This window comes from Octopus sinensis, linkage group LG15 (assembly GCF_006345805.1).
Source record: "Octopus sinensis linkage group LG15, ASM634580v1, whole genome shotgun sequence".
Classification (NCBI taxonomy): domain Eukaryota; kingdom Metazoa; phylum Mollusca; class Cephalopoda; order Octopoda; family Octopodidae; genus Octopus; species Octopus sinensis.
Genome location: NC_043011.1, coordinates 21,957,634 through 21,985,133, shown reverse-complemented (window position 1 = coordinate 21,985,133; position 27,500 = coordinate 21,957,634). Strand labels below are relative to the sequence as shown.

General features: G+C 32.4%; 1 protein-coding gene across 1 annotated transcript in view; it reads right to left on the bottom strand.

Moving 5' to 3' along the window:
• The window catches only part of LOC115219905 (vacuolar protein sorting-associated protein 13A), a 279,099-nt gene that overhangs the window by 146,480 nt on the left and 105,119 nt on the right, over positions 1 to 27,500 (bottom strand). Inside the window, exons 5-10 of the mRNA XM_036509534.1 lie at positions 23,004 to 23,105; positions 21,661 to 21,830; positions 20,798 to 20,857; positions 3,073 to 3,153; positions 2,620 to 2,674; positions 671 to 801 (exon numbers count right to left, since the gene is read on the bottom strand). Of these exons, the coding sequence (XP_036365427.1) occupies positions 671 to 801; positions 2,620 to 2,674; positions 3,073 to 3,153; positions 20,798 to 20,857; positions 21,661 to 21,830; positions 23,004 to 23,105 (599 nt within the window). The remainder of the gene's footprint in view (positions 1 to 670; positions 802 to 2,619; positions 2,675 to 3,072; positions 3,154 to 20,797; positions 20,858 to 21,660; positions 21,831 to 23,003; positions 23,106 to 27,500) is intronic.

Sequence of the window (27,500 nt, the reverse complement as noted above, 5' to 3'; positions counted from 1 at the left end):
AAGCCTAGTACTTATTCTATCGGTCTCTTTTGCCGAACCGTTAAGTTACGGGGATGTAAACACACCAGCATTGGTTGTCAAGCGATGTTGGGGGGGGCAAACACAGACACACAAACATATACACACACACACATACATACATATATACGACGGGCTTCTTTTCAGTTTCTGTCTACCAAATCCACTCACAAGGCTTTGGTCGGCCCAAGGCTATAGTAGAAGATACTAGCCCAAGGTGCCATGCAGTGGGACTGAACCTGGAACTATGTGGTATATTGCGTTTTTCAAGTTCTTGTAACTGTAATTAAGTGTAATTTTATACTCATCTAAACCTGTTCTTTTCTCCAGAAGGATTAAATTTAATGAAATCAAAACTTCCTCTATTACTGATAAAGGTAGAGCTACATAATATTTAAGCACTTTTCAAGTTATCAAGGACACTCATATGTGGGGCTTTTTTGGCCTGTAAGAAATAGCAGTCAAAACTCACTGAACTTCCCCATGGTCCTAAACACACTGTACATGAAAAATAGACAGGATAGTCATGATTGCAATGATTCTGATCATAGGTCTGTTAAGTAAGGGCTGACTTGAAGAAGAACATTTTTAAAGCATTTCAATGATGATTTAGGCAGTGCTAAAGAGAAATTTAAATTAGAACTAAATTTACCTGATGTTTAGATAAAGAGAGCACAATATTATCAAATATTACAGTGAGAAAGATTTTGGGTATCTGGAAGTAGTCTTCTTCTGGTTTTGTGTGTAATCTCAGGTGCGCTACAGAACATATAGGCTTGATCACTAGATGAAAAAAAAAAACAGAAAAAAAAATGATTATTATTATTTCTGGAAAAGATAGATTGTAGTGAATAGCTTAAGTTAACTACATTCATGGTACCTCAGTGACTCAAGCTAAAATTCACAAATTGGTAGTTCATTTTAATCAACAACCAACACCAGACAAGTTAATATCAACAGATGGGCTTATATCACCCTCCTTAAGCTCAATTAACTGATACAATAGCCTGATTAGTCAACCATATGCACAGGTGTTGACAGGCATACTTATACTATCACCTTTTGGACCAATCAACAAACAAAATGGTCCATTCTGTCTGTACAGACACACTGATGTCAACAGATATGCCTATGTTATCCCAACTGGGACCAACAAGCAACTTAGACTGACATTATATTAACAGGAACCTCTGGTCACATGAGAGAAAAGCTTAACAAGCAAACTAACCTTACTAGCTAATTATCAAATCTTCCTTTAAAGAAATTGTAAAAGTAAAGACAAGGTTTGTAAATTTGCTCATGTTAGATTCTTAGAAAGAGTTTAAATTACTTTAAACTTTTCAAACTGTACAATGAAATGAATGCAGATGATGTAGATCTCACAAGCTTCTAAGGTGGTCATCCTATCATTCTATCAGAATTCTCCATTCCCTAAGAAGCAGCCAATGAGAGGAAGATAGCAAACAATGCTGAACTGGTGGAAGAATGCCAAAGCAATGGGTGGTAAGAAAAATGCAAGCTCAATGAAGTGAAATGAAGGTTTGCAAGACAACCTCTGCAAATTCTACAAAATGTTAGGCATTGCAAAGTTCAAGAGGTAAAGAGCAATCAAGCTGACCACCAAAGTAGTAGAAGATGATTCATGTGGCTGAGAATCAGAAAAGAAAAGCTAACGGTAGGTGTAATGCTGTCTGGACAGAAGTCAAGGCTTGTTCATACTCAGCTGGGTCACCTGGATGAGGGTGTCCAATTGTTCAAACACTCAAAACATCCAACGGTTTCAGTTAATATCACTAATAACATATTCAGGTGCAATCACAAGATCATATATGTCTAAGTAGTTTTCAAAAATATGAAAACAGTGGCTTTTAAAAAAAATATTTTATGAAACCTTTTTAATATGAAGAAGACAGAGTAAGAGGTGTTGAAAGCCAGCTGATAAAGAGACTCATATTTACAATGTCATCGAAAAACTATTGAAAAAGAAATCAATAGCTCAGTACTAGTTGTAGTATAAACTATATAATATACATTGTTTGCTAGATTACAATTCTGAATTGATATTTTGCTTAGGTAAGCATAAAAAGCCTTGGAGGTCTGGAAAGATAAATATATGGTATCTCTAGTAACAATTTACTTCTGCACTCTAAACCTGTTTATCTGCAGTAGAACTGTGTCAGTGACTTGGTCACAATTGTGTGAAGACAATTTTGAAAACTAAAAAAATAAATGAAAATCAAATTTAACCATATTTGTGTGTTTTAAATAGCTGAAAAGTCTCTTCTACAATGAAACTGATTCAAATTCAGCACATGGTCTCAGATTAACTCTGAAAGAAGCTTATTTCATATTCATTATTATAATTCAAATATAAACAAACAGGCAGATCTGAGATGGTTTTCTTTTTGTTTTTAAATAGCTGCACACCATTTCAATGGTTAACATAACGTAGAATAATCTCTTTTTTTTCTATCTTGAGGAAGATAAAATAATGTCCCTAACTTCATTACAAGTTCAACACCATAATTTCTTTGTTGCAAAATTGTACCTATTATTTGCTATAGTGTATTTTTAATGGCATGTATATATTTATAAACTCACTGTATGTATAGTCTGTTGTAGTTTTTGAACTAGCAATATTTTCTTTCAACAGTTTCTGGAAAGAAAAAGGAAAAAAAAAAACAATATATAAGCAAATAAATACACAAAAAAATGTCAGTATGGAAAACTGACAAATCATTAAAATGATGAGGATTATGTCATCAATGGTAAGTTTAAACTTAAAAACAAATTACTATGAGGTAAGCATGTGATTAATGATCTGTGACTAGTCCAAACATATCCTAACATTAAATGTAATCACAATTTATTTAATTATTTAAAAATGAATAAATAAAACTGTCCTTCTTTTCACTTGGTTCATTACATTTACTTTGTTTTTAATAAATTTTATGTAAATGAAAGCAACTAAAACAAAAAAAAAATGGAAACTCAGAAGTTAACTATGCTTCAAAAAGTTATGTAATTAAGAACAGTAAAAGCAAATGGACTTACCAGGGAATTTTCTCGAGGCAATGTGTCGTATAACTCAGTCCTGCTATTCCAGTATAAAGAGAGGGAATCAAGCCGTATAAGCTATAAAAACATATCAAAAAGCAAAAAAAAAGGGTAAAAATTGATAAGAAACAATTGAAAACAGGGAAAGAGTGAATAAATTAAAATTATAAGAAAATAGCTGGAAATGATCTGTGTAACAAAGAGTGAAGTATTTGCTGTTCATAATTAATCTTAACTTCATTATTACAATAAGAGCAAAAGGTAGAGTTTATATATATAGAGAAAGAAAAAAATAAGTTGGTGTGTTGAATGCAGCAAAATCTGCCTTTGAAGGGGATTGGAAAAAAAAAGGAAGATGATTTAGTAATAACATGATAAATCTTAGTTATTGTACTTGTAAACCTAGAGTTTTAATTATACAAAACTTTCTCTGAATTTAAACATCAATTTAAAAATATTTTTACACAACATATTTCAGATTTTCAAATAGCAACACAGATCATAATATATGATTAAACTTATATTTGTTTGTTTGCAATATGGTACAGCAAAATTTAGGACAAATTATTATTTTTTTTTAGCTGTTTGTCTGTGAGCCAGATGTATCAAGTTGGTGGTTTAATATTTGTCAGTTAGTCACAGTGCCTTGTTCTGGAGGCTTGTGTGCATGTGTAGTAGCAGTACCATCCCCAGATTTGTAGAGAGCTGAAGATTCTTTTTATCATAGAAGATGAAGGCTAGTCTTCAGGACAATTGTTCAGCTGTGTTATGCATGTAGGGTGATTAGGAAAGATAATCAAAGACTAACATTTATAGAAACTGGAATGGCAGATATGATGACAGATTAACTGTAACATTGGCAAAAATTCAGTTACTTTTCAATTATAGACTAGTGACATTGAAAGCAATTAATAAAAAAATATATCTCTTTCTACCCTCCCTTTCTCTCTCTGTGAGGCACACACACCCACACACACATGAGTAGGGCGAAAGGTTGAAAAATTACTATGGAAAACAGGTTGAATGAAGAGTATATTAGATATTTATGCACTGTGAAAAGTGACAGAGCAGAGTCAAGTAGGCTTTATGCATTGAGAATTAGAGTCAACAGCTAGCATGGAATTAAAAACAATATTTGTGGTTTTTTCCTCACATTTGTGAAAGCAAACATGATACAAAACATAAACTGGTTGGTTTTTCAAGAATGTGTTATTGTAGAAAGGATTTATTCTTAAACCAGTTGTCAGAGATTTACAGGGGTTGTTTTTCCATTTGCTTTAATACAAATATCAAATTTACAATGAATAAGTTATAATAAAAAATATATGATGACTGAAAACAAAAAGTGTATATGGTGATCGTGTTAAGGCTTCTATGCTATGACATGAATACAAAAAAAAAAAATTGTGCATAGTTGATACATAGATCACAGATGTTAACATGCAGACATGTGACTTTCAACAAGGTTTTAGCATGAATGAATAATAACTGAAAATCAAAATTAGGAAATGTATTTTATAAATTAAGAATATAGAAAAATGACTGAAAAAAAATTATACAGATGATTCCGAAAATTAACTAAATATATATGACTTTTTTTAAAATTCAAACCAAAGAGAAAAAAAAAGGTAAAATAAAACTGGTACCTAAGAAATTCCAAAATTCAACAAAATATCCAGGACCTCAAAAAATACTAAGATGAAATGAATATGACACAGAGACAGCCTGAGACAAAGAACAAGCATTTACAGGGTAAAAGTGATCCAAACAAGACAGACTCAAACTTAAAAAAAGAGAAGGGGGAAAAGAAAACTCTTGTTTTGATGAAGAATCTAATAATTAAATCTGTTTATCTTTTACTTGTTTCAATTAGTGGACTGTGGCCATGCTGGGTCACTTTTTTGAAGGGTTTAGCCAAACAAATCACACCTGGTATTTATTAGAACTTATTCTGTCAATCTCTTTGCTGAACCACTAAATTAGGTAGGGGGGATGTAAACAAACCAACACCATTTGTCAAATGATGGTGGGGAAATAATACAAAGACATACATATATGTATAAATACATATATAGGATGGGTTTCCACACAGTTTCCATCTATCAGATTCACTCTCAAGGAATTGGTCAGTAGGCAGCTATAGTAGCAGACACTTACCCATGGTACTTTGCAGTGGGACTGAATTAAAATCATGTGGATAAAAAGTTTCTTAACCACATAAGTATATTTGTGCCAATAGATATAAAGTCAATGACCAAGTAGACATCCCACCCACTCTCTTAATGGAGGATTCACAGAATGAATTAAAAACAAAACAAAACAATACTCATCTAACTAAACCAACATTAGTAATTTAATAAACTAATATAGAATTACCTTTTGTCTTTTACTCATTTCAGACATTAGACTGCAGCCATACTGAGGTACCTCCTTGAAGAATTTCCGTTGAACAGTTGACCCCAGAACTTATTTTTTTAAAGCCTGGTACTTTTTCTATCAATCACTTTTACCGAACTGCTAAGTTACAGGGATATAAATACACTAACACCAATTGTCAGGCAGTAGTGAGGGACAAACACAGACACAGAGATAGATAAACAGAAACACACAGACACACACATACAACAGGCTTCTTTCAGTTTCTGTCTACTAAATCCACTCACGAGGCTTTGGTCACCCCAAGGCTAAAGTAGAAGACGGTTGCCCAAGGTACCATGCAGTGGGATTGAATTCAGAACCATATGGTTGGAAAGCAAACTTCTTATCATACAGCCACACCTGTGCTTATATTTGGGAACCATATTTTTTTAATTATCATATAAAAGTACCCAACAATAATTCATATGCTTTTTAAACTGCAATGTAATGTAACACAGAAGTACTAACATTTCGTTATAGTTTCCCCATTTGCTTTTCTTTGATGACATGGACTCAACAGGTCTGTAATACTCAGTCATTCCATATATCTTGATCTTTTATTATCGCATCTATGAAACATTGTTCTCGTGACTGAATAAGACCATGTCTTAAACTCAGTAAGTCCATGTAAACATTTTGAGAGTTCAAGAATTTCCTGTGTGCGAATTTGCTTTGAGTGAATAGAGTGTTTTGCAGCAATGAATCCACTTTTTAGTGTAATCAACTATAAAAAAAAAGTGGCACAACAAAGGTTGAAATGACCAGAAACCAACTGCACTTCAGATTTTTTTAATACAAGTTTACCTTCTCCTAGAAGGAAATTCTAATGAGAACTAGGAGTCTTTCACTCCTAGTGGTCCCCTCGTTATTTAACCCATAGCTAAGACCTTAACAGATGCTATAACTCTGGGTCAGAGTACACATGATAATAATAGAGGTTAAGAGGTGGTTCCACACTCCCAAAATACATACATGCATATATATGCATGCATGCTTACATATATACATTACATACATAGTTGGTACTCTGTCTAAAAATATTATATATGTATTATAACTTATGTACTGAAAATATAATAGGGATTAGGAAAAGAGCCCGGTGAAAAAAAATCACCAAAACAAACTGAATAAGCCAGACATTCTTAAGAGTTTCATAAAAATTTAATGAGAGAATAATTATGTTATCAACCAATTAATTTAGTATCTATTATAGCAGTTATAGAAAGTTGGCAACACCTTGCAAGATATTTGATTTGAATCCATATTAACAAGCATTACATATTTTTGTTCAACAGCTGAATGATCTACTTAGGCTGATTCAACTGTGACATGGAAATATTATGTTAAGTAGATCCAGTAAGTAGAAATCGGTGAAAAGTTATCGTTTACTGTCACGTATCATAACCATCTACTAAGCATGGCATTTTTCTAATACATTTCTAATATTCATTAGGTAAGAATTCTAGCTGACAACATTTAATACAACCCAGCCAAAAAATCAGAAGGCCAACAATCTATAACACCTCACTAGTGCTGGTTCTACTATGTTAAAATACTTAGATTTTAATGACTTAAACCAATCCATTATGAGAGAGAGAGAGTGGAGGGAGGGAGGGAGGGAGGGAAGGACAGAGAGAGAGATGAGGTAAGAGAGGGAGGAGTGAGAGGGAAGGAAGGTGGGATTAGGTCATTATTATAAGCAGCTATGACAAGTTGTTTTCAGACTTGTAGCTCTGATGTCAAATCCTCCCAAGATCCAGAAGAAAAAGGAGAGAGAAGAAAGAAAGAAAGAAAGAAAAGATAACTATTTCAGTGTATTTAATCATGAATCACTAATGAAGCTAAAAACCCTTAGTTGTACCCAACCCACATTCAACTAATGGGTTCCTCCTCTCAAAACTCCAGTAGGTTGTGAGTTTTTTTTGTTTTTTAGAGAGTTGGGAGTGGATGCTGTTAGATATTTCAGATCCCCTCTGTGGCCCTTCAGCCCTGGATTGATGTATTGGCTGACCCCAACTTTCATCCTTTATAGAGTTTAGCTACAGAGCCATTACTTTATTCATTAGATAGGTCACTTCTCATTGCAGATATATATCTTAGAATGATTATAAATGCCACAACTACAGTAGAGGTTTCACAGTGATACTAGGCCTAGTTCAACTTCAACCTTTAACACTTAAACTGGAAATATCTGGCCAAAGTACTCTGCCTCTTTTCTGTTCGAACTGGCCAGATCCAATATCTCACACTTACTCTAAAATGTCATTCTAAAAATAAACAATTACATCATCGAAATCTTAAGCCATGAAATAATGCATAATTAATTTAAAACGATGCGAATAAATAAACCATACATTTGACAGAGTAGTCTGAATGTTAAAGAATTAAACTATGTGTTGACCCATATGAACGCTTTTATAAAGGCAGTCTCAGATGAGTTGGTATGAAAAGGGTCAATTAAATTTATTTTGTATAGTATAGCTATTTGTACTAATTGATATAATTAAACAATTTTCATTTACTTTCATATATCTGCAGCCACAAGGTACAGAAAATGCTAATGAGTGTGATAATATACTTATTTGTGAAAGGCGGCGAGCTGGCAGAAATGTTAGTATGCTGGGTGAAATGCTTAGCGGTATTTCGTCTGCCGTTACGTTTTGAGTTCAAATTCGGTTGAGGTCGACTTTGCCTTTCATCCTTTCGGGGTCGATAAATTAAGTACCAGTTGCGTACTGGGGTCGATCTAATTGACCGCCCCTCCCCCCAAAATTTCAAGCTTTGTGCCTACAGTAGAAGAATATATTTATTTGTGAAGATTTAACAATGTCTAAAAGAATATGTCATGATACATTGAATTTTGTAATAAATTTTTTTAGTATTCTTTTATTCTTTTACTGGTTTCAGTCATTTGACTGTGGTCATGCTGGAGCACCGCCTTTAGTCGAGTAAATTGACCCCCCAGGACTTATTCTTTGGAAGCCTAGGACTTATTCTATCGGTCTCTTTTGCCGAACCGCTAAGTTACGGGGATGTAAACACACCAGCATCGGTTGTCAAGTGATGTTGGGGTGACAAACACAGATACACAAACATACACACACACACACACACATACATATATATATACACAGTACAGGCTTCTTTCAGTTTCCATCTACCAAATCCACTCACAAGGCTTTGGTCGGCCCGAGGCTATAGTAGAAGACACTTGCCCAAGGTGCCATGTAGTGGGACTGAACCCAGAACCATGTGGTTCATAAGCAAGTTACTTACCACACAGCCACTCCTATGCCTATTCTATTGATGCTAATGACATTTATTAATGGACTTATGAGGTACAAGTATGGCTCTGTGGTGACTAACTTCATATCTATGGAGTTTTAAGTTCTAACACACTGTGTGGCATTATGGGAAGTGTCTTCTATAATAGTCTTAGGCCAATGTCTTGTGATGAAATTAAGTAAACGGAAACTGTATGGAAGCCAACCATTCATATGTAGTTAAAATTGAATAATTGAACATTAAAAATAACAATAACAAAACAAGAGGATGTGCACATGGAATGTATAAGTTTGACGCTCGGTAAAGGTGGAAAAAAAGAGAGGGATTTTAATGCTTTGAGCATAGCTCTTCATCAGAAAGGGAAATGGAAAAGTCCAGAGAAGGAAAAATATCATCAACAGCACACATGTGTGTTTATTTCACATGTCTTTACTGCGACATTAATTGAGCAACAATTTATTTCTCCCCTAAACAATATGCCTAGAAGCTCAGCAGCTGATCTTTCACTTGTTTCAGGTATTGAGGCACTGCCTTGAAGGGTTTAGTTGCACAGATAGTTCCCAGTACTTGTTTTTTTTAAAGCATGGTACTTATTCTACCAGTCTCTTTTAACTGAACTGCTAAGTTATGGGGATGTAAACAGACTAACACCAGTTACCAAGGAATTGTAGGGAACAAACACAAAGAAACACACACACATACACAATATATTTCTCTCTGTTTCCTTTTACCAAATCCACTCACAAGGTCTGGGGCTATAGTAGAAAACAATTGCTGAAGGTACCATATAGTGGGACTGAACCTGGAACTTCTTACCACACAGTTATGTTGATTTTGTGTGAATAACATGGCAATAAAAATATCTTACTTAACAAAACAAGTAATAAGTGGCACCAGGAAAGGTATCTGACTACAGAATAAGGCCTCAATAAGTCTTGACCAACCAATGTCAGCACAGAAAAGCAGATGCAATGAAGATGATGCTAATGATGATGATTTATACTCACAAAAGTACTATCTGGTAATTATCAAGTGAATGAGAAGATAAACATAATTATCACCACTGAATTCATAACCACAGGATTATGAGTTCCAATCTAACTACGATTACTGTACTGTGTACCTCTGAACCAGGTTCATAAACCCTACTTATCTTGGTTTGCTCAACTGAAAGCAAGTTCTGCTCTTTACAACTGAATGATCATCAGTAGGAAGAGTGTTCAACTAGAAAAAACAAATGCTTAAAAAATAAAACGGGCAAATACCAAGTAAACAAACTTGTATTTTATTTTTAAAAAAAAGGGGGAAAACACAGCTAACAGGCAAAACACAAACAAAAATAATCTGATAATCTGGTAGCTAAATATTTTCTTGAGAGATGTAATTAAAATTATGATAGCATGAAGATATATTTGGAAATTTGGTGATAACAAGCAAAGGAAATTTCTGTTTTGGCTGAATGTTATTAGAAATTTATTTTCCTGGACTCCATAGTTTTTTTCAGATAGTTAATTTCATTTAGTTTTATACTTTATTTCAGGTCCTATTTTTCCATAGGTAATCAAATACCAGATGAACATAAATGCTAATACTACAGTTTTAGATGTTCTAGCAATTGGTATCTCTATGTTAGGTAATTAAACTGGTTAGTACATAGTTTTATTTTGCTTGATCCAGGTAGAGAGCAGACATGATATAACTCACAGAAGACCACATTTTCAATAAATGTTTTCTTTTATTAGATTACATAAATGTATGTATGTCAGCACATGTATGCATGAACACATATATATGGGTATTCATGGTATTCATATATTAGACAAAACATAGCTGAATGACAGAATGTCATCTCAAAATATCTTGGGCACAATCCCAAAGTATTGCACCATGGATTACCCCTATAATTTAAAGATCCAATCTTGTCCCATACTATCAGGACATGTTATCTTTTACGAAAGGAATTTTTTCAATATATATTTTCAGTAGGATGGTTTCTAAGATATATCAAAACTAACTGGTTCAATATGGTTGACTCAATTGAATTTAAAGTTAAATAAATACTGGTTTCAAATTTTGGCACAAGGCCAGCAATTTTAGGGGAGGAATAAATTGATGATATCGACCCCAAGCCACAACTGATACATATTTTATGGACCCTGAAAGGATGAAAAGCAAGTCAACCTCAGTGGAATTTGAATTCAAAACATTAAGACGGATGAGATACCACAAAGTATTTTGCCCTGCATGCTAATGATTCCATCAGCTTGCTGCCTTCAGAGTTAAATAAACATTGAAAATGATTCATACACAGTTCATGAAGTTCTATATTTTATATACATCATATTTTCTTTTTGAACTTCATAAATAAGAATCACTTAAGATTACTTGAATTCTAAAGAGTAAAACTGTAACAACTTCTAGTTTTATCAAAAATTTCTTATTGCTAAATACATATCCAAAAAAGGGAGGAAAAAAAAAAAAAAAGAAACCCAATTTTTCTCTAGTTTTCAAATAAATATGAAAGTCATACTTTTCAAACACCTTTCAAATAGATATTTTCTCTTATTAGAATTAGCAATCAGTAAATTATAGTAAGTCATCCAAATCTTCATGTAACAATCAGATGATATAAAGTGCTCGGTAAGCAAAGCAAGTTTCTCTTGTTATGGAAGTAAGCTTCTAGAGTAACAGAGTGTGATATCACAATATCTAGGCAAGTTCATTTATTTAAGTATAATTTTCTTTCATTGGCTTCTAACATAGTGACAAGGCCACAGATTTGGAGAAATTATATTTCACCTTAATGTTTGACTGCTTATATTATCAACCTCAGATTTAAACTCAGAATGTAAAAAGGAAGTAACTAAATACCCCAAAGGATCTTGTTCATCATGACCCATTCTGCCCACTCACTACCTTTTTCTTTAACTTAAAAGTTGACAAGTTCCAAAAATGATTACGCTTGATCATTTCCCCCATTAACTGCACATTTTCTAATAATGCAAACAAAGAACATTAAACATATTTAATTCAAACCCAGACAATAAATCAGGGAACACTAAATTTTATAATTAAAATAAAACTTACCTAAGAGATCTGAAATTTAAATTTAATTAAAAAAAAATCCTGAATTGAAATAAATTTTATTCTTGACAACACAAGTACATTTGGTAAGAACTGTATGCAATACCTTCAGTTATATCAACTATTGAAGTCAATAGATGATTTTTTGCCCCACCTCTTTTTAGTTAAAATATATGAATAAGTTAAAAAACAAAAAAATACTTATTCATAAAATTTAAAATAAAAAAAAACTATTCACTGATATCTTTGAAAAACCAGAAGTTAAAATTGGAGTTGAAGATAAAATTGTGTGCATATTGATACACACACATATGCATATATAATTTCTTATTAGTGGAATCAACAAAAAAAAAAAAGGTACTCTATTCAGTGAGAGATAAATATCATTTAATATATACAGTATTTAAATTTGAGCTACTATTATTTTCATGCTGTGAAAACAGTAAACTGACAAGTTTTTATGGCATGGCTTATGTTTCTAAGCAATCTTATACAATCCTTTGTGAGCTACTCTCCGGCTATCTATCTGCAGCTTTATATAGCTATGGTGCGACCTCACCTGGAATTTGCATCACCAGTCTGGAACCCCTATCTTGCCCAGGATATTAATCGTCTGGAAGCCGTTCAGCGACGTGCAACCAAGAGAATACCCTTCATCAGGCATTTGCCATATTCTGAACGCCTTATTTCCCTGGGCATGGATACATTGAAACTCCGACTTCTGGCAGCTGACTTGGTAGACACCAATAAAATTATTAACCATCTTACAAATAATAACTCTGAGCACCTTTTCAAACTCCATCTGTCTAACACTTGTGGACATGTTTACCAAGTCAGAAAACAGCACAGCTCCCATGACTTTCGGAAACATTTTTTCACGCTAAGAGTTGCTGAAGCATGGAACAAACTGCCGGCATCAGTTGTTGGAGCACTGCATCCTTTAAAACTTCCAGGCTTCCTGAGATTTGCTAACAGTACACCTGATTTTCTCCTCTCCATACACATGCAAGCATGTATCTGACTCATGCATTGTTCACTTTCCAGACATTTGTACATTACTGCATATTCATTATATGCACTTTTGATAAGTTGTGGTGCACCTGAGCACTGTATACAATAATTTCATTATTATAATGTGCTTGGTTGTTTTTGAAAAATTATTTAGAAACACGAGTTATACTATACAAACCTGTCAATTTACTGTGTTTTCACAGCATGAAATTAATAGCATCTTAAATTTAAATACTGTTTATATTAAATAATATAAGAAAAGAGATGACGAAGGAATAGATGATTATCTTGAGAAATTCATTAGCTTACAGCTGTTTCCACTATAAGATGTGGTGGACCATCATAGAATAATTGTTTATTCCTTTATAATTTCTTTTCTTATAATCACTTTGTATTCGGCTAACATTCCATTCAGAGGCATATGCATATTGAATTCTACACACACACACACACACACACACACACATACAGACAGACACAATGATATCTATATAACCTAATTAAATATTTTATGAATATTTATAATAATATGAGAGATATATTACAACTTGATTCTCCTCTCATAAACAAGAGATGAATGTGACAATTTATACACAAACAAGTATAAATTTCACTTTAGAGAAGAATCCAGCAGATATTCATCAGAAACTAAGAGAAGTCCAATTTCATATTAGAGTGTTTCACAAATAAAATTACATGATTTGTTTTGGTATGACTAGTGATATTTTCATCTTATATAAACATTACTTCGAATAACAGTCAACATAAAATTAATACTAATCAAGAGGAAACACTAATTCTCATTTATTTTAATACCTGACAAAATTAAACTAAGAATCCAGTATCAGAGAAATAACCTGGAGAAATGCCCATAATATACTTTGCAAGATGAGAAGGACAGTATCACAGTATCAGTGCAAATGACCAGAAAGGAAAGGAACCAATAAGTTCTATGCTAGAGACAAAGATTGTAAACAGAAAAATGAATTTTAAAAAAATCTCACAATCAAATATACTTAACAGAATCCTACTGAAACTATTATAGTATTCACAATGTTTCAGAATAGAACAAGAAATAAAAGACTAAATCCACTGAGCTGGATCATTCCAAGACAATAATAGTAAAGTGGAGGAATCCTTTAATTGATTGAAAAACAGAAGTCTAGTGCAGTGAACATGTGTGAATGGATGATAAAACAGTAAAAGTCTTCAAGATAATTTAGTTATCAAAAGTAAAGTTAGACTATCAAATAAAACTTGAAAAAAAAAAAAAAAGGAAAAACATCAGGGAACATAAAAAAACTGTAAACCACAAAAATATGCCTCAGCTATGACCTGTAAAAGGTATTTAGCTTATCAAAAACAAAAACTTATTAGGAAGAAAAATTTAGAGATACAGCAGGTTATAAAGGGATACATCTTATGACTTGCTAATAGCAGAAGCAGAACAAATATATAGTTGTTTAATTCTTAGATAATTTCTGGTCACAAGAAGGCAGAGAACAGATTGAATACTAATGAGAAAGAGCAACCGTCAGACAAATCTAATTTGTTATATAGTACATGAAAGCTAAGAGATAAAAATGTTTTATTATTAAAAATAGATAATAATTAAGTTAAGCTTGTTTGAACAACTCCAGCACGCAATCTAAATGTGAATATAGATGCCTAGGAACAAAACAAAAGAAATGAGTATTCAATTTTTTATCTTTGCATGTTTTACAAATTTTATTTTCTGCAATATTTGTATCTCCTATTTCAATTTGATAGGTGTTAATATATACATTTATTGATAAACAATCATTAAAGACTGATTTGGCTTCCATACAGAACAAAAACAATCAGTAATTATTAAGAGATCTCAGTCATTTTATAAGTTCCTTAAAATCTTTAAAGATACATTTATGAAGGGAGTTATTGTTAGATTCTAATGAAGAAGTGAAAGGTAAGAGATTTACTCATTTCCTTTCATTCTGATCACTATGTTTGGTCTGTGCAGTCCTTAACTGAAGAGGATCTGCAATGAATGTAAGTGCATTTAGGTCAGGAAATGTGTAGCAAATCTCTTTGCATCACTGCATTTATCTTAAAAAGATCTTTTTAAGCAGAGGAGCTAGTGATTTTGAGCCCTTTTTTTTTATTATATGCACCTTTACTGCATAAAACTGTATGCTGTTTCATTGAATTTTTTATAAAACCAATTTTCTTTATATTTTCTTAAATGAAATGAATAACCTAAATATTTACTAAGTTTCTTTTTAAGTACATTTAAAATGGTATTAATGATGGAAAGAACATGAAAATTCCAATTGGTATATTTTAGAAACATTTTCTATCTATTTTTCTAAATCAGTATGAATTGAGTAAGTGGACAGATTCACATATTTATGTGAATTGTAGGCACAAGTCTTATAGCTGGATGACTTTTCCAATACTGGTTAGTATAACCCATTAACATCTGAAGCAAAATTTAAACTTTTGACCACCCACTAAATTGGAATCCACTTCAACACCCAATAAATCTATACTAAATCAAAATATTTTTTCCACATATAATCCAGCCAAAACAGTCAATATTCTTCACTTGTCTTCTGAAAGAAATTGTCGTTACATTTGAATAATGAGACAATATATTAAGACACACACATACGACATCTAAATTGTCTAAATAAAACTAAAAAAAACAAAAAAGAAAGAGGCACGAGTGAAACCACTACCACAAATAGAAACAAGCTAACTACTAATCATGTCGAAAAAAATATAATGCTCTAAGAGATCTGACGTGCTTACCTTTTCTACGAAAAACGAGGGGTCAATGGGACACTAAAATACATGAAATTTTGAGAGAGATTTCTTTTAGACTTTTAAAAACTGGAACTAATTTGAACAGATGAAAATAAATAGATAAATAAAAGGGATTCTTGATGGGTGTCATACAGGAACTAAGTCTTGTGATTAAAAAAAAGTAGCAAAAGAGGGAAAGGGTATATCTTAATTTAGAAGGGGAAAGAAACTTTTTTTAAAGTTGTATACTAAATCTACAGAAAAAGGGTGAGAAATAACAGAATCTGAAGGGAACAAAATGAGTAAACTGTAGAAAACTTAAACAGAACTGAAATCCCAAATCAGTTTGGGGTGCAGAAACTAACAGAAGAAAATCTAACACAATAAAGAAAATAAATATCCAGTTTTGTTTCTATAAATGGAAAGTAAAAAATAATTTTTTAAAATGTTAATTCAAAACATTACATGAGAAGTAACAATTGAGTGTCAAATTAAGTACCAAAATAGGATACAGCCAAGGATAAAGTAATTTCTTCATTCAATAATATTCATAAGTAATTTGAGAAAATGTACAAACATTTCAGCTTTAATTTCTTACATTATATTCATTTTCCTCATTAGCAAGAAAAATAAAATCAAATAAAATAAAAATGAAGTTGTAAGTGGTTGTGATGAAACCCATGTTAAAACATTATTTTCTACGATGACTTAAAAGATCATTAAATATGGGAAAATTCTATTTAGAGTTACAATGACATTTTATGAAAGGAAGATACAATGAAAAATAATACACCCTAAACAATGCATTAAGGTGTCAAAATATTGACAAAATAGGTTTATAATTACTTTATCTAGCCACACTTAGGAGATTAGTAGACTTCTGTTAGATAGTGATCTTACATGCAAACCATCATAAGGTTTATGATAAACTTAAAACCCTAATATATAACTCAGAGATTTCAATATATTTTAATTCTTTGGGGATTTTTTTTAATCATGGCATATTGAAATGCCTTTAGTAATATGTCTAGATTGAAGTTTACATATTACTATACATAACTCTGAATTTCTTTTTTAATTTACACAAACATTTTGGTTAATTTCAAGTAACATTTTAATGTCAAAAACTCTGTAATATGGACATGTGTTTATACAAATTTATAACAACTATTACTTAAGAATTAACAGTAACTCAGTAGTTACACCATCATACAATTTGATACTTTATTTTCTTTTTTAAAATCTCAGACATAGAGAAGTAATGACAAAACAAAAGCTTTTATAATGAAAACAGAGTGGTTTTGATAAATGATTTCTAACAGACTAAATTTGTTTTTTAGAACAAATACTCTGAGAGTTGGTTTGCTATGAAGATTAAGATTAAGACATGAAACTTTAATTTTTCTTCATTTTTTTTTTCATGTTGCAACAAGGGAATTAGACTCCAGAGAAGAAGTGTACAAAATGTCTAAATAGTAATATTCTCATGTGGTACGAAAATAGTTTGACTTTGTAGCCAATTGTATGGGAAATAGAAAATGGAAAGATGAATGATGACTTTTGATGGAGAAATGCTTTGAAGAATAAACATGAAGGAAATATGATTTGGTAGTTTGAATTAATCAGCGATTCGTCTCAGCTTAAACAGAGTTGAAGAAGAAGAACCATGAGAGCCACAAATACTTAGTTCTCTGAGTAGATTTTGAAAATGCTAAGCAGAGCTGTCAAGAATTGAAGAAATAATTCCACACTGTCATTTGAAACAACTTTTGGAAATATACACCAATTCAACTATATTTCAATATCTTATTAAAAAAAAGAGAGAAAAAAAAGAAAGAGTCTGTTTTTTAAAATGTCACTCACTTCAAAACTTAGTAACTAAAAAGATTTCTTTTCTTTGCAGCAAGCTTATAGAAATTCAAGGAAAATCAGTAACATCTAGCCTAACATTTCTTATCTATTCCATTCCTATAAAACCATATCAGTTCTTACATCCTTGGTCTCTGAAACAATTTCATAGGGAAAAACCATGGTATGACACCAAAGTTTATTTACATAAATTAACCTAGACATCCTCACATGTTCTTAGAGTATACTACAATCCAACATTCTTCCAGGTAATGCTTCAGAAAGCACCATTTTCAAAAGGTATAATATTGTAGCCAATTAATCATAATTTTTTTATCTTTAAAAGGATCCACATTTAATGTCTCCATATATTATTGTATATACTCATATACAAGTCATAGTCCCTTTGTGTTTATAATATTTTAATTTCAGCCTTATTTGTTTTAGTTGTACATAAGACATATGTTAGTGTTTGTGAGTATACAAATACACAGGAAAGCTATCGATGTTAGCCAATTGTCTGAGTTGAGCAATGGTAGGGTTAATGTTACACACATGCAAAGTAGTGATCTGGCAGAATCATTAGCACACCGGGCAAAATTGCTTAGCATATCATACCCAATCCCTTGAACTTGCTGGCCTTGTAACAAAATTTGGAACCAATATTACACACTCGCATTTAATATTGGGTATATACACAGTGCATTTTGAATATGATACACAGTAACAAAATTATAGGTAATACTGTGCACATTATATAATCCTCATCATTTTATGTTGAATGATTTAGTATGAAAAAAATAAATTTAATCCCATAGATTATTAGGGTAAAGACCTCCTTTGGTCATGAATGACCATAGGATTGCACCTAGAAAGTTCCCCTCCGAGGCACAAGTCTGGGTAAAGTTGTTTATGGAAGACCAGCAGTCGCACATGCATACCAGCCTCCCTTCTTCACACCACCAATGTTATCCAAGGCCGATACAGCTTGGTACCAGTGATGTCCCAACTCATTTATACAGCTGAATGAACTGGAGCAACGTGAAATAAAGTGTCTTACTCAAGAGCACAACACACAGCCCGGTCTGGGAGTTGAATTCACTACCTCATGATTGTGAGCCTGATGCTCTAACCGCTGAGCTATGTGCCTTCACTCATAAATTGTCAATCTAACACATATATAAACAAAGGGCTTCTATAAAGTTTCTGTCTACTGAATTCACTCACAAGACATTGGTCAGCTTGGCACTATAGTAGAAGACTAAGGTGCCATGAAGTGGGACTGAACCTAAAACCATGCAGTTGCAAAGTGAGCTTCTTAACCACACAGCAACGTTTGTGCCTTGGTAATATTTTTGCAATGAGAGTTCACTGATGTGATTCTAGCTCTTTTCTACACATGAATTTCATACACTCCCAAATTGAACTGTGGAAATAATAATATATATACTTGTATCCATTGATAACTTTTTGTTCTAATAACCATAAAAGTGACAAGTCCACTGGCATTTAATTCACATTACCCAAAACTTCTCTAATTTCTCATAGAAGACATTGTATTGTATAATATCTTCATCTTGGCGTTTTCTTGAATGCTTCTTTAGTTTTTGTTACCTTTTTTCTATCAGAAATACAATTGATTTTTTTAACACTTTTGCCAACAAGTTTGAACAGATATGAATGATATAACAAATCATCACAAGTTTGTTTTTCCTTTCAGCAGAATCAAATTCTGCTTAAGTAGTCATGCATGTTTTGTGTATGACATCAACATATATTTGTTAGCAACACCAATATTCATAAAGCTTTCATAGCTATATGGCCAACAGTATGTCAATATATCAACTCATTTGCCAGGGTTTGCTACAAATTTCAAGCTCAGAGTGAAGTTCAGTAGATAAACCTTATGCAGTGTTTTTGCAGCTTTTAAGTAAAAAAAAAAAAGAAATTGTATCTTATCTATGAGTATATACAGTATCTCTATAACTGATGTTAAAGGAATTTCTGAATTCACTAAATTTGCTGCTTACACAGAAATGAAATTCAGTATTGTCATAATATAACAAAACAGAGATATGCAGGTCCCATGATGCATAGACAGAAATTATACAAAGTGAAACTAGAAAGAGTATATGTAATAGAAAGTAAAAATCAGAAGGGAAAAGATAAAGGATATGATAAAAGATATTTCATTGCAAGAATGAAATGTAAAAATCTGAAATTCATAAGAAACATTGTACAGAGGGTGAAGATGGTGGGGGCATCTCCCAATCTCATCATTATATATTGAAGAAATTATTGATTGGAAGTTATTTAAAGACATAATATTCCAGGTTTCAGTCTTCAATTTTTTTCTTTTTTTATAAACCAGGCATGCATTTATTATCTAATACATTCACTCCAAGATGTTTTAGATAGAAATTAAATTCCTGAAAATATTTTTAAAAAGTTGTTTTTACTTCAAGTAATGATTAGAGTATGTCTATAAAATCAGATACATAAACATAAACAGTTTTATGTATTTGCTAATGTAATCAGTGAAATATTTATAGTTTTATTTAGGTAGCTGTAATGAGGTAAATATGTTTTCTTGAGAGTAAAACGAATGTTGTTTGGAACATGGTTTAATTTGTATGGAACTAGCCTGATGTACTGGTATGCAGGTGAAGAATATACATATGCTATATTACAATATGAACTTTATAATATACCACTGAATATCACATTTAACTAAAAAAAAAAAGGGTGGGGTTCTAAAATTAGTAATGCTTAGAAAGTTTTTAGGCAGTTTAAAATTTAACTCGACTCTCTTCTTTTAATTTGCCATAGAAGTTCCAGTAACTAAATTTGGGTTCATCACCAATATTATATATAGTCTAGACACAATACCACTTCTTACTTGATAAAATAATTTCTGGTCCAATGCAAAGTATATTGCTTAAACAATATAAAAGGAAAATACTTTTAATGAATAGTCATAAATGTTCAGCAAAAAAATAATCCATTATACAAATAATGTGAAAGAAACAAATAAAACAAAAATCAAAACACATACAGACACCACACAAAAATACTACCCACCAATATTGAACAAGGAAAAGACATTATCTGCCTATTTTAATAAGATATTTGTTGTGTTACTCAGAATATGTAGTGTTACGTCAGATTTTTTTTTTATGCTGCAGTCAAGTGAACAAAGCATTTATCCAATATTTTTTTCCCTTTCTCAGTGTTAGAGAAAATATCTGTTGCATTCTTACAACAAAGTGTGATAATAGAAAATTTCACTAACCTTATAAATTTGTGTGACTGCTTCTTTTATAACACATGGATTCCAATCTTTATCTGTGGTCTGTGGTAAGTGGAAACATAGAGAAAAATATTCTGAAAAAGTCTCATTTTAATATAATATAGACATTATTTAATGAAAATACTTTTTGACTGGTAAAATCATATTCCATTTATCCAGCAGCTCTTCACTGGTAATCAGAATACCATTTGGTATGGTATTCTGATTATCAAAATGATTTTCTAGTTTGCATAGTATAACACATGAAAATGAAACTGAAGAAATACAGCTTTGAACTCCCAGTTCAAATAGCACAACTTTAAACAAAGACCTGCATTTTGTTGCACCTCTTGGTAGGACACTCAATTCTGATGGAATATGTTCCCAATTTTGAAGAAGACATTTGATATAAAACAGACTTTTTTGTATGTCTATTTCCTACACAGATGTGTCTTCTAAACTACCAAAACTATGCAGATGTACTAATGGTGTTCCATTGACCTATTAGCTGTAGTTGAAAGTAAAGCCTATATGTTGCCACTATGTGGTTTTCTGTGGTTAAAATCTTTGTTAACTTGTTAAATGGAATAAAAGCAAAGTTATCAATATATTCAAGAAAGACCTTGTAAAGGAGACGACATGTATAGTGTTATATTATTGGCAACAACAGAATAGCCTATTAGTGCATATTAGGTCATAGATTTGTGATATAAGTCTGATACTTAATACATAACAGCATTACAAAATATAACAAAAATATCATTTATGGATTGGGACATGGGGTTATAGGAAGATTCATGAGTCAGTACTGAAATACAAGAAACCAGATTTAAAGCAAGATGCAAATTATGAAGTAAATTCCAAACCTGAAAGATTAGATCTTCAAGAGTAAATCCAATAGCAAATGGATGAGCTGGATTGGTATATTTGTCTTCATAACGTACATGGATATTGCTAATTTGAACTTGGAGATTTTTTATAATTCTAGCTGCCAATTTTTCAACAAAAGAATCTTGCTTCTCTTCTTTGGGATTGTCTGAAAACCAGCAAATAAATAAAGGAGAAACAATTCAGACTGCATTATTTTTAAGCCCAATCTAGAACACTTTAAGTAGAGTTTTAAAATATTCTGGCAATTTGCAACTGATATTAGAATCATTCAATATTTTTATGAATTCCTTTCTCCATACTGATAGCATTTCTTCACATTTATATTTAATGGTTCAGTAAAAAATTTTCAGTTCACTTTTGAATAGGGTAACCCATAAAGAACATGACAGACTTTTACTTCTACTTAATCATTTAGCTAGAAAAAAAAAAGCTTTTAAAGAAATTTCATAAACTCTTCTTGCATTTTATAAAAAGATATATAAAATTTCAAACTTCAAGAGCCTTTTTATTAAAAAAACAAAATCAAAATTTAACAACAATTTTTAACTTTGAATGTTTTATTTTATAATGATAATATATTTAAACTATAATAAAAGAATGAGTGAAGCAGGCAGACAGACAATGAGTGAGGCAGGCAAACAGACAATGGGTGAGGCAGTGAGACAGACAATGGGTGAGGCAGTGAGACAGACAATGGGTGAGGCAGTGAGACAGACAATGGGTGAGGCAATGGGACAGACAATGAGTGAAGCAGACAGACAATGAGGCAGACAGACAGACAATGAGTGAGGCAGACAGATAGACAATGAGTGAGGCAGACAGACAGACAATGAGTGAGGCAGACAGACAGACAATGAGTGAAGCAGGCAGACAGACAATGAGTGAGGCAGACAGACAGACAATGAGTGAGGCAGACAGACAGACAATGAGTGAGGCAGACAGACAGACAATGAGTGAGGCAGGAAGACAGACAATGAGTGAGGGCAGCCAGACAGACAATGAGTGAGGCAGTCAGGCTGACAATGAATGAAGCAGTCAGGCTGACAATGAGTGAGTGAGATAAACAGACAGTAAGCAAGTGAGAAAAGTAGACAGACACTGAATGAGGCAAACAAACAGTGAATTACAGACAGAAAGTAAATGAAATAGACAGTGATTGAGTGAGTGAATGAATGAGAGAATCAAACAAACAAACAGTCTGTGAGTTGGATAGCCTAATAATTATTTACAAATTTTCATCATGCTGCAGACTAATGATGTGCACTTTGGGAAAAACTTTTCTTCTTTTGAAATTCTAGTAACAATATTTGCTGCTGACCTTTTTCTGCTTCCAATTTCTTTGCTTCTTCGACAGCTTTGAGTTTTTTCTGTTTCTGATCTTGCAGGAAAGCCTCTTCCTTTTTCTCGTCATATTTGATGGCTGAGAATTAAGAAATGTAATATTTTTAGACAAACATTATAAATTATAAAATAAACTTCATACTCAAATGAAAACTGTAACATTTAAAGATAAAAACAAAACTAACACTGTATTTCTTGTTTTGTGTTAAGTACTAACCCTTTTGATACCATACTGCCTGTGACTGTCCTTGGTTCTATGATATAAACATATAAACTTCCTGGTTTACAGTGATCTAACTTAAGAATCTGCCCTCAAAAGTTCATGTTAATTTATGTACCAAACATCAGCTTAATAATGATAAAATAATTTTATCAAATTCATTATTTTCAAAATTAACTGAAACAAAAGCACTGTATTTTAACAGAAACAGGGTAATGAAAGGGTTAAGATACTTGATTTGCTCACTCAGTCAAATAACCTATAAATAAGTACCATGCACACAGGTCACAACTCTAATGAGCAAGAATGCTAAATAATTCATGCATTTTTCTTTTTTTCTTTTGCTTTGGATATGAAATTCACGTTCTCTTATGTGGCAGAAGAGAGTGCATTGATATGCCATAAATAATTCTCATAAAAAAAATATCTCAAATGTCTTGATCAAATTTGGTCAATTTGGATTAACAATTATCTCCATTGTTATTAGAAGAGTAGAATGTCAGAACCAGTAGGCTGTTGGACAAAATGCCTTGCAGTATTTATTATTACTAACCTTAAATTCTGGAGATCAACATTGACCGTCATCCTTCAGGGAGTTGATTAAATAAAATGTGTCAAACACTAGGAATGATATAATCAACTATATCCATACCCTTACCACAAAATTTCTGGCTTTGCGCTAATGTCAGAAATCATTATTATTGAATGACATTATTGGTGAAGCAGTGGGAAAAATGTTTTGCAGTATTTAGTTGATTGCTTTCCCTGTGCTGATTTTAAAGACTATTGTTATTCATATTGATTTACTTTTAAATCTTGTAGGAAAATTATAAACGTGATTAAATTGATTTAAACACCTCACTGATAGTGATTTTATAGGCCCCTGGATGAAAGAAGATTAAAAAGTTTCAGGAAAAGAACTAAATATAACAATCATTTTATTCAACATTGTAATACCTGAGCCATCTTCATTACTGTTTATAGTTACCATTTACCTTTTGTTTCAGTCACTGGATTGTGGCCATGCTGGATTACTGCCTTCAAAGGGTTTACTCAAACAAATTGACACCAGCACTTATTTTTTTAAAAAGTATAGTACTTATTGTATTAGTCTTTTTTGTCAAACTGCTAAATTATAGGAATATAAACAAACTAACACTGGTTGTCAAGTGATAGGGGTGGGTTAGGGGCAAACACATTTGCGCTCTCTTTCAGGTATCCCCACAAGAAAAAATCTGGGCGAGTCAAGTCTGGGGAATGTGAAGGCCAGTTGATATTGCCACAGTGGGAGATTATTCTCTCTCTAAATCCCTGCTGTAACAACTGCATTGTTTCTCTTGCAGTATGAGCAGTTGCCCCATTTTGCTGGAACCATGTGTGAGGTCTACTTTGAATGGCCGGATGCAAAATGGTCTCAATTATGGATGCCTGAAAGAGAGGCCTTACGTCAACAAACTGGAGACCCTGGTGTAACTGAAAGAGATCATCCACAGAGAAATCAGAGAAGTGGGGTTTGTAACCCTTGAGAGTGTTATAGTGCAAGTTTTGGAAAGAACATGGGCATGTGAAGCTGAAAATAGCTGTCATTTAAGTGATGTCCTTTTTGATATGTGATGTAGTGGTGTTGCAAAATTTGACTTGTGCATATTAATCTCCATTAAGTCCTTTATATTGTATCAAAATTTTATGCATTTATTTGTGAAGTTAAGGCAGTTATCAAAAATTGAAACCCATCAGCGACTTTTGGGACACCCTGTATTAATCAAGGTGTACAGTATTATATATCCATTCCAGCTGATCTATATAAAACTATACACATCAGTTGATATACCCACTCTAATGACAGATATACAAGTGCATTTTTTCCTGACTTATGGATTCTTAGACAGCTTACACACACACATGATGAATTTATTTAAATTTTCCTCTACCAGTTCCACTCACAAGACTGCGCTTGGTCTGGGGTTATAGTAGAAGACACTTGCCTAAGGTGCTGCAAAGTGGGATTGAAACCAAAACCACATAGTTAGGAAGCAAGCTTCTAAACCACACAGCCACACTTGCACCAATATGATGGAAATTTTTCATAATATTTGAATTCAAATTTGGATTTCAACTATTTTTAATCTATTACTTTCTTCTACTCTTGTTCTGTAGCACTTCTCCCCAAATGTAACGCTTATTTTCAGGCCTCTAAAATCTTCCTTTTCTTAACTAATAGTTATTTCAGCATATCAAATGACTCATTCCTTTACCATTATACATATACTATACACAATAAAATGTAGCCTATATTTCAGGTTTACCAAGAATATTGAGATTGATACAGAATCAATAATAGAGTTATCCCTTGTACAAGGAATATTAATAAACAAAATAATTTCAAAGGATACAAAGGATTGTTATTCAAGCCCTGGGGAATATACTTCAATAATTAATTCAAGTCTGACTTTTAACTTGCTTTTCCTCAAAACCATTGTTTAAGGAAAAACAACCAATTTTTATTGTTTTTAGTATCAATAAATCAATAATTTGTGTTAAACAGTAGCAGCTGTTTAGTTAGGATGCTGAACTGTTAATGTTACACTTGGTTCAAAAGTTACAAGTTCAAACACAGCTTGTGCCATTGTATCAGCCTTATGCAGAATATATTATTCTCTACATTTCAGTAAACCTAATAAATATAATGCTCCTATTTCATGGTTATGTAGCATGATTAAGAAAAACAAAAATATATATATATATATCAAAGTACATCAATAATTCATGTATAATATCCCTATATTAAAATCATCCAATCCCCAAGTATAAAGGGGAAAAAAAAGAAAAAAAAAAGAAAACAAACAAAACAATGTAAATTGATATTACTGAATCTGATTGTAACTGAATTTGTATTAGAACGTATAAAAGGATGGGTACCAGTCTTAGAGGAAATGCCTTGCAAATATCTAGTTACACTTTTAGGCATTCTGAGTACAGATTCTATTAGAGTCACCTTCACCTTTCATACATCTGATGAGGATGCTGGTGAGGGTACTGGGGTTAATAAAATAAGCACCATACAGGTACTGGGGTTATCTAATAGACTATACTCTTTTTCCCTGTGATCTTTAATTCTTTGGTTTATTTTAGGCATCACAACCAAGAGCATGCTGGAACATGGCCTTCTGTAAGGCCTTCGATCTATATTATAAATCCTTATTTATTACAATAAAACAGGTGCTGTAGTATAACAGTAAATTCCTAATGAAACAAATTTGTGACAAGTTTCAAATTTCTTCTATTACTAATGTCATTGGGAAAGGTATGCACACCACAAATTTATAACTCCTCTCTTTTTAATCTTTGCCTCTACTCAAATGGTAACATCTAAAATTCTACTAATTTTTTTAAAACTTACAACTAAAGGCTGATCTCAAGAGACTGAACCTCATGAAGGAGATGACAAAGGACCGAGTTATCTGGCACCTTGCTGTAATCAAGAAGACCTGTCTGCCACAGAAGAATTGATACCGATGCTGGTATCACATAGAAATCACCTAGTACTCTCCGTGGAGAGGTTGGATTTAAGAAGGGCATCCAGAAGCTGAGCCTTACGAAGGAGATGACAGAATATCAGGCACCTTGCTGTACACAAGAGTTATCCACCACAGTAGAATTAATACCGATGCTGGAGCCACATAAAAAGCACTGGAGCTGGTACCACATTAAAAGCATTGGTGATGGTGCCACATAAAAAGCACCCAGTACACTCTATGGAGTGGTTGGCATTAGGAAGGGCACTATTATGTAATTCACTATTATGTAATTCAAACAATGATAGACATAAACCAAATCATAAATAAACGATAAAATATATTTTAAAACGTATAACTAGATCACAAAAAGTATAAAAATGAATAAACAATATATAATAAATATATTATATATTATAATAAGTATATTATATATCATTGTTTGAATTGCATAATAGTGGTTTTTCTCTAATTTATATATATATACACAAGCAAAAGGACCCAGTTTCACTCAGGTTATAAACTCATAGCCTTAACACAGTACTCTTTGCTTGTAGTGTAATTTGACACCTTCCTTCTAGGCATGGTTAGGTATATATTTCATAAAGGACCCGTAATTTGTTTCCATGAGTCTTTTTGAGTATATTCAATGTATCTGACCTCAAAACCTACTGCAAGCCACATTTTTCCGGAAAAGAAAGGGGGATAGGTGGTGGAGACCTCAGAGTTTCCCACCAAT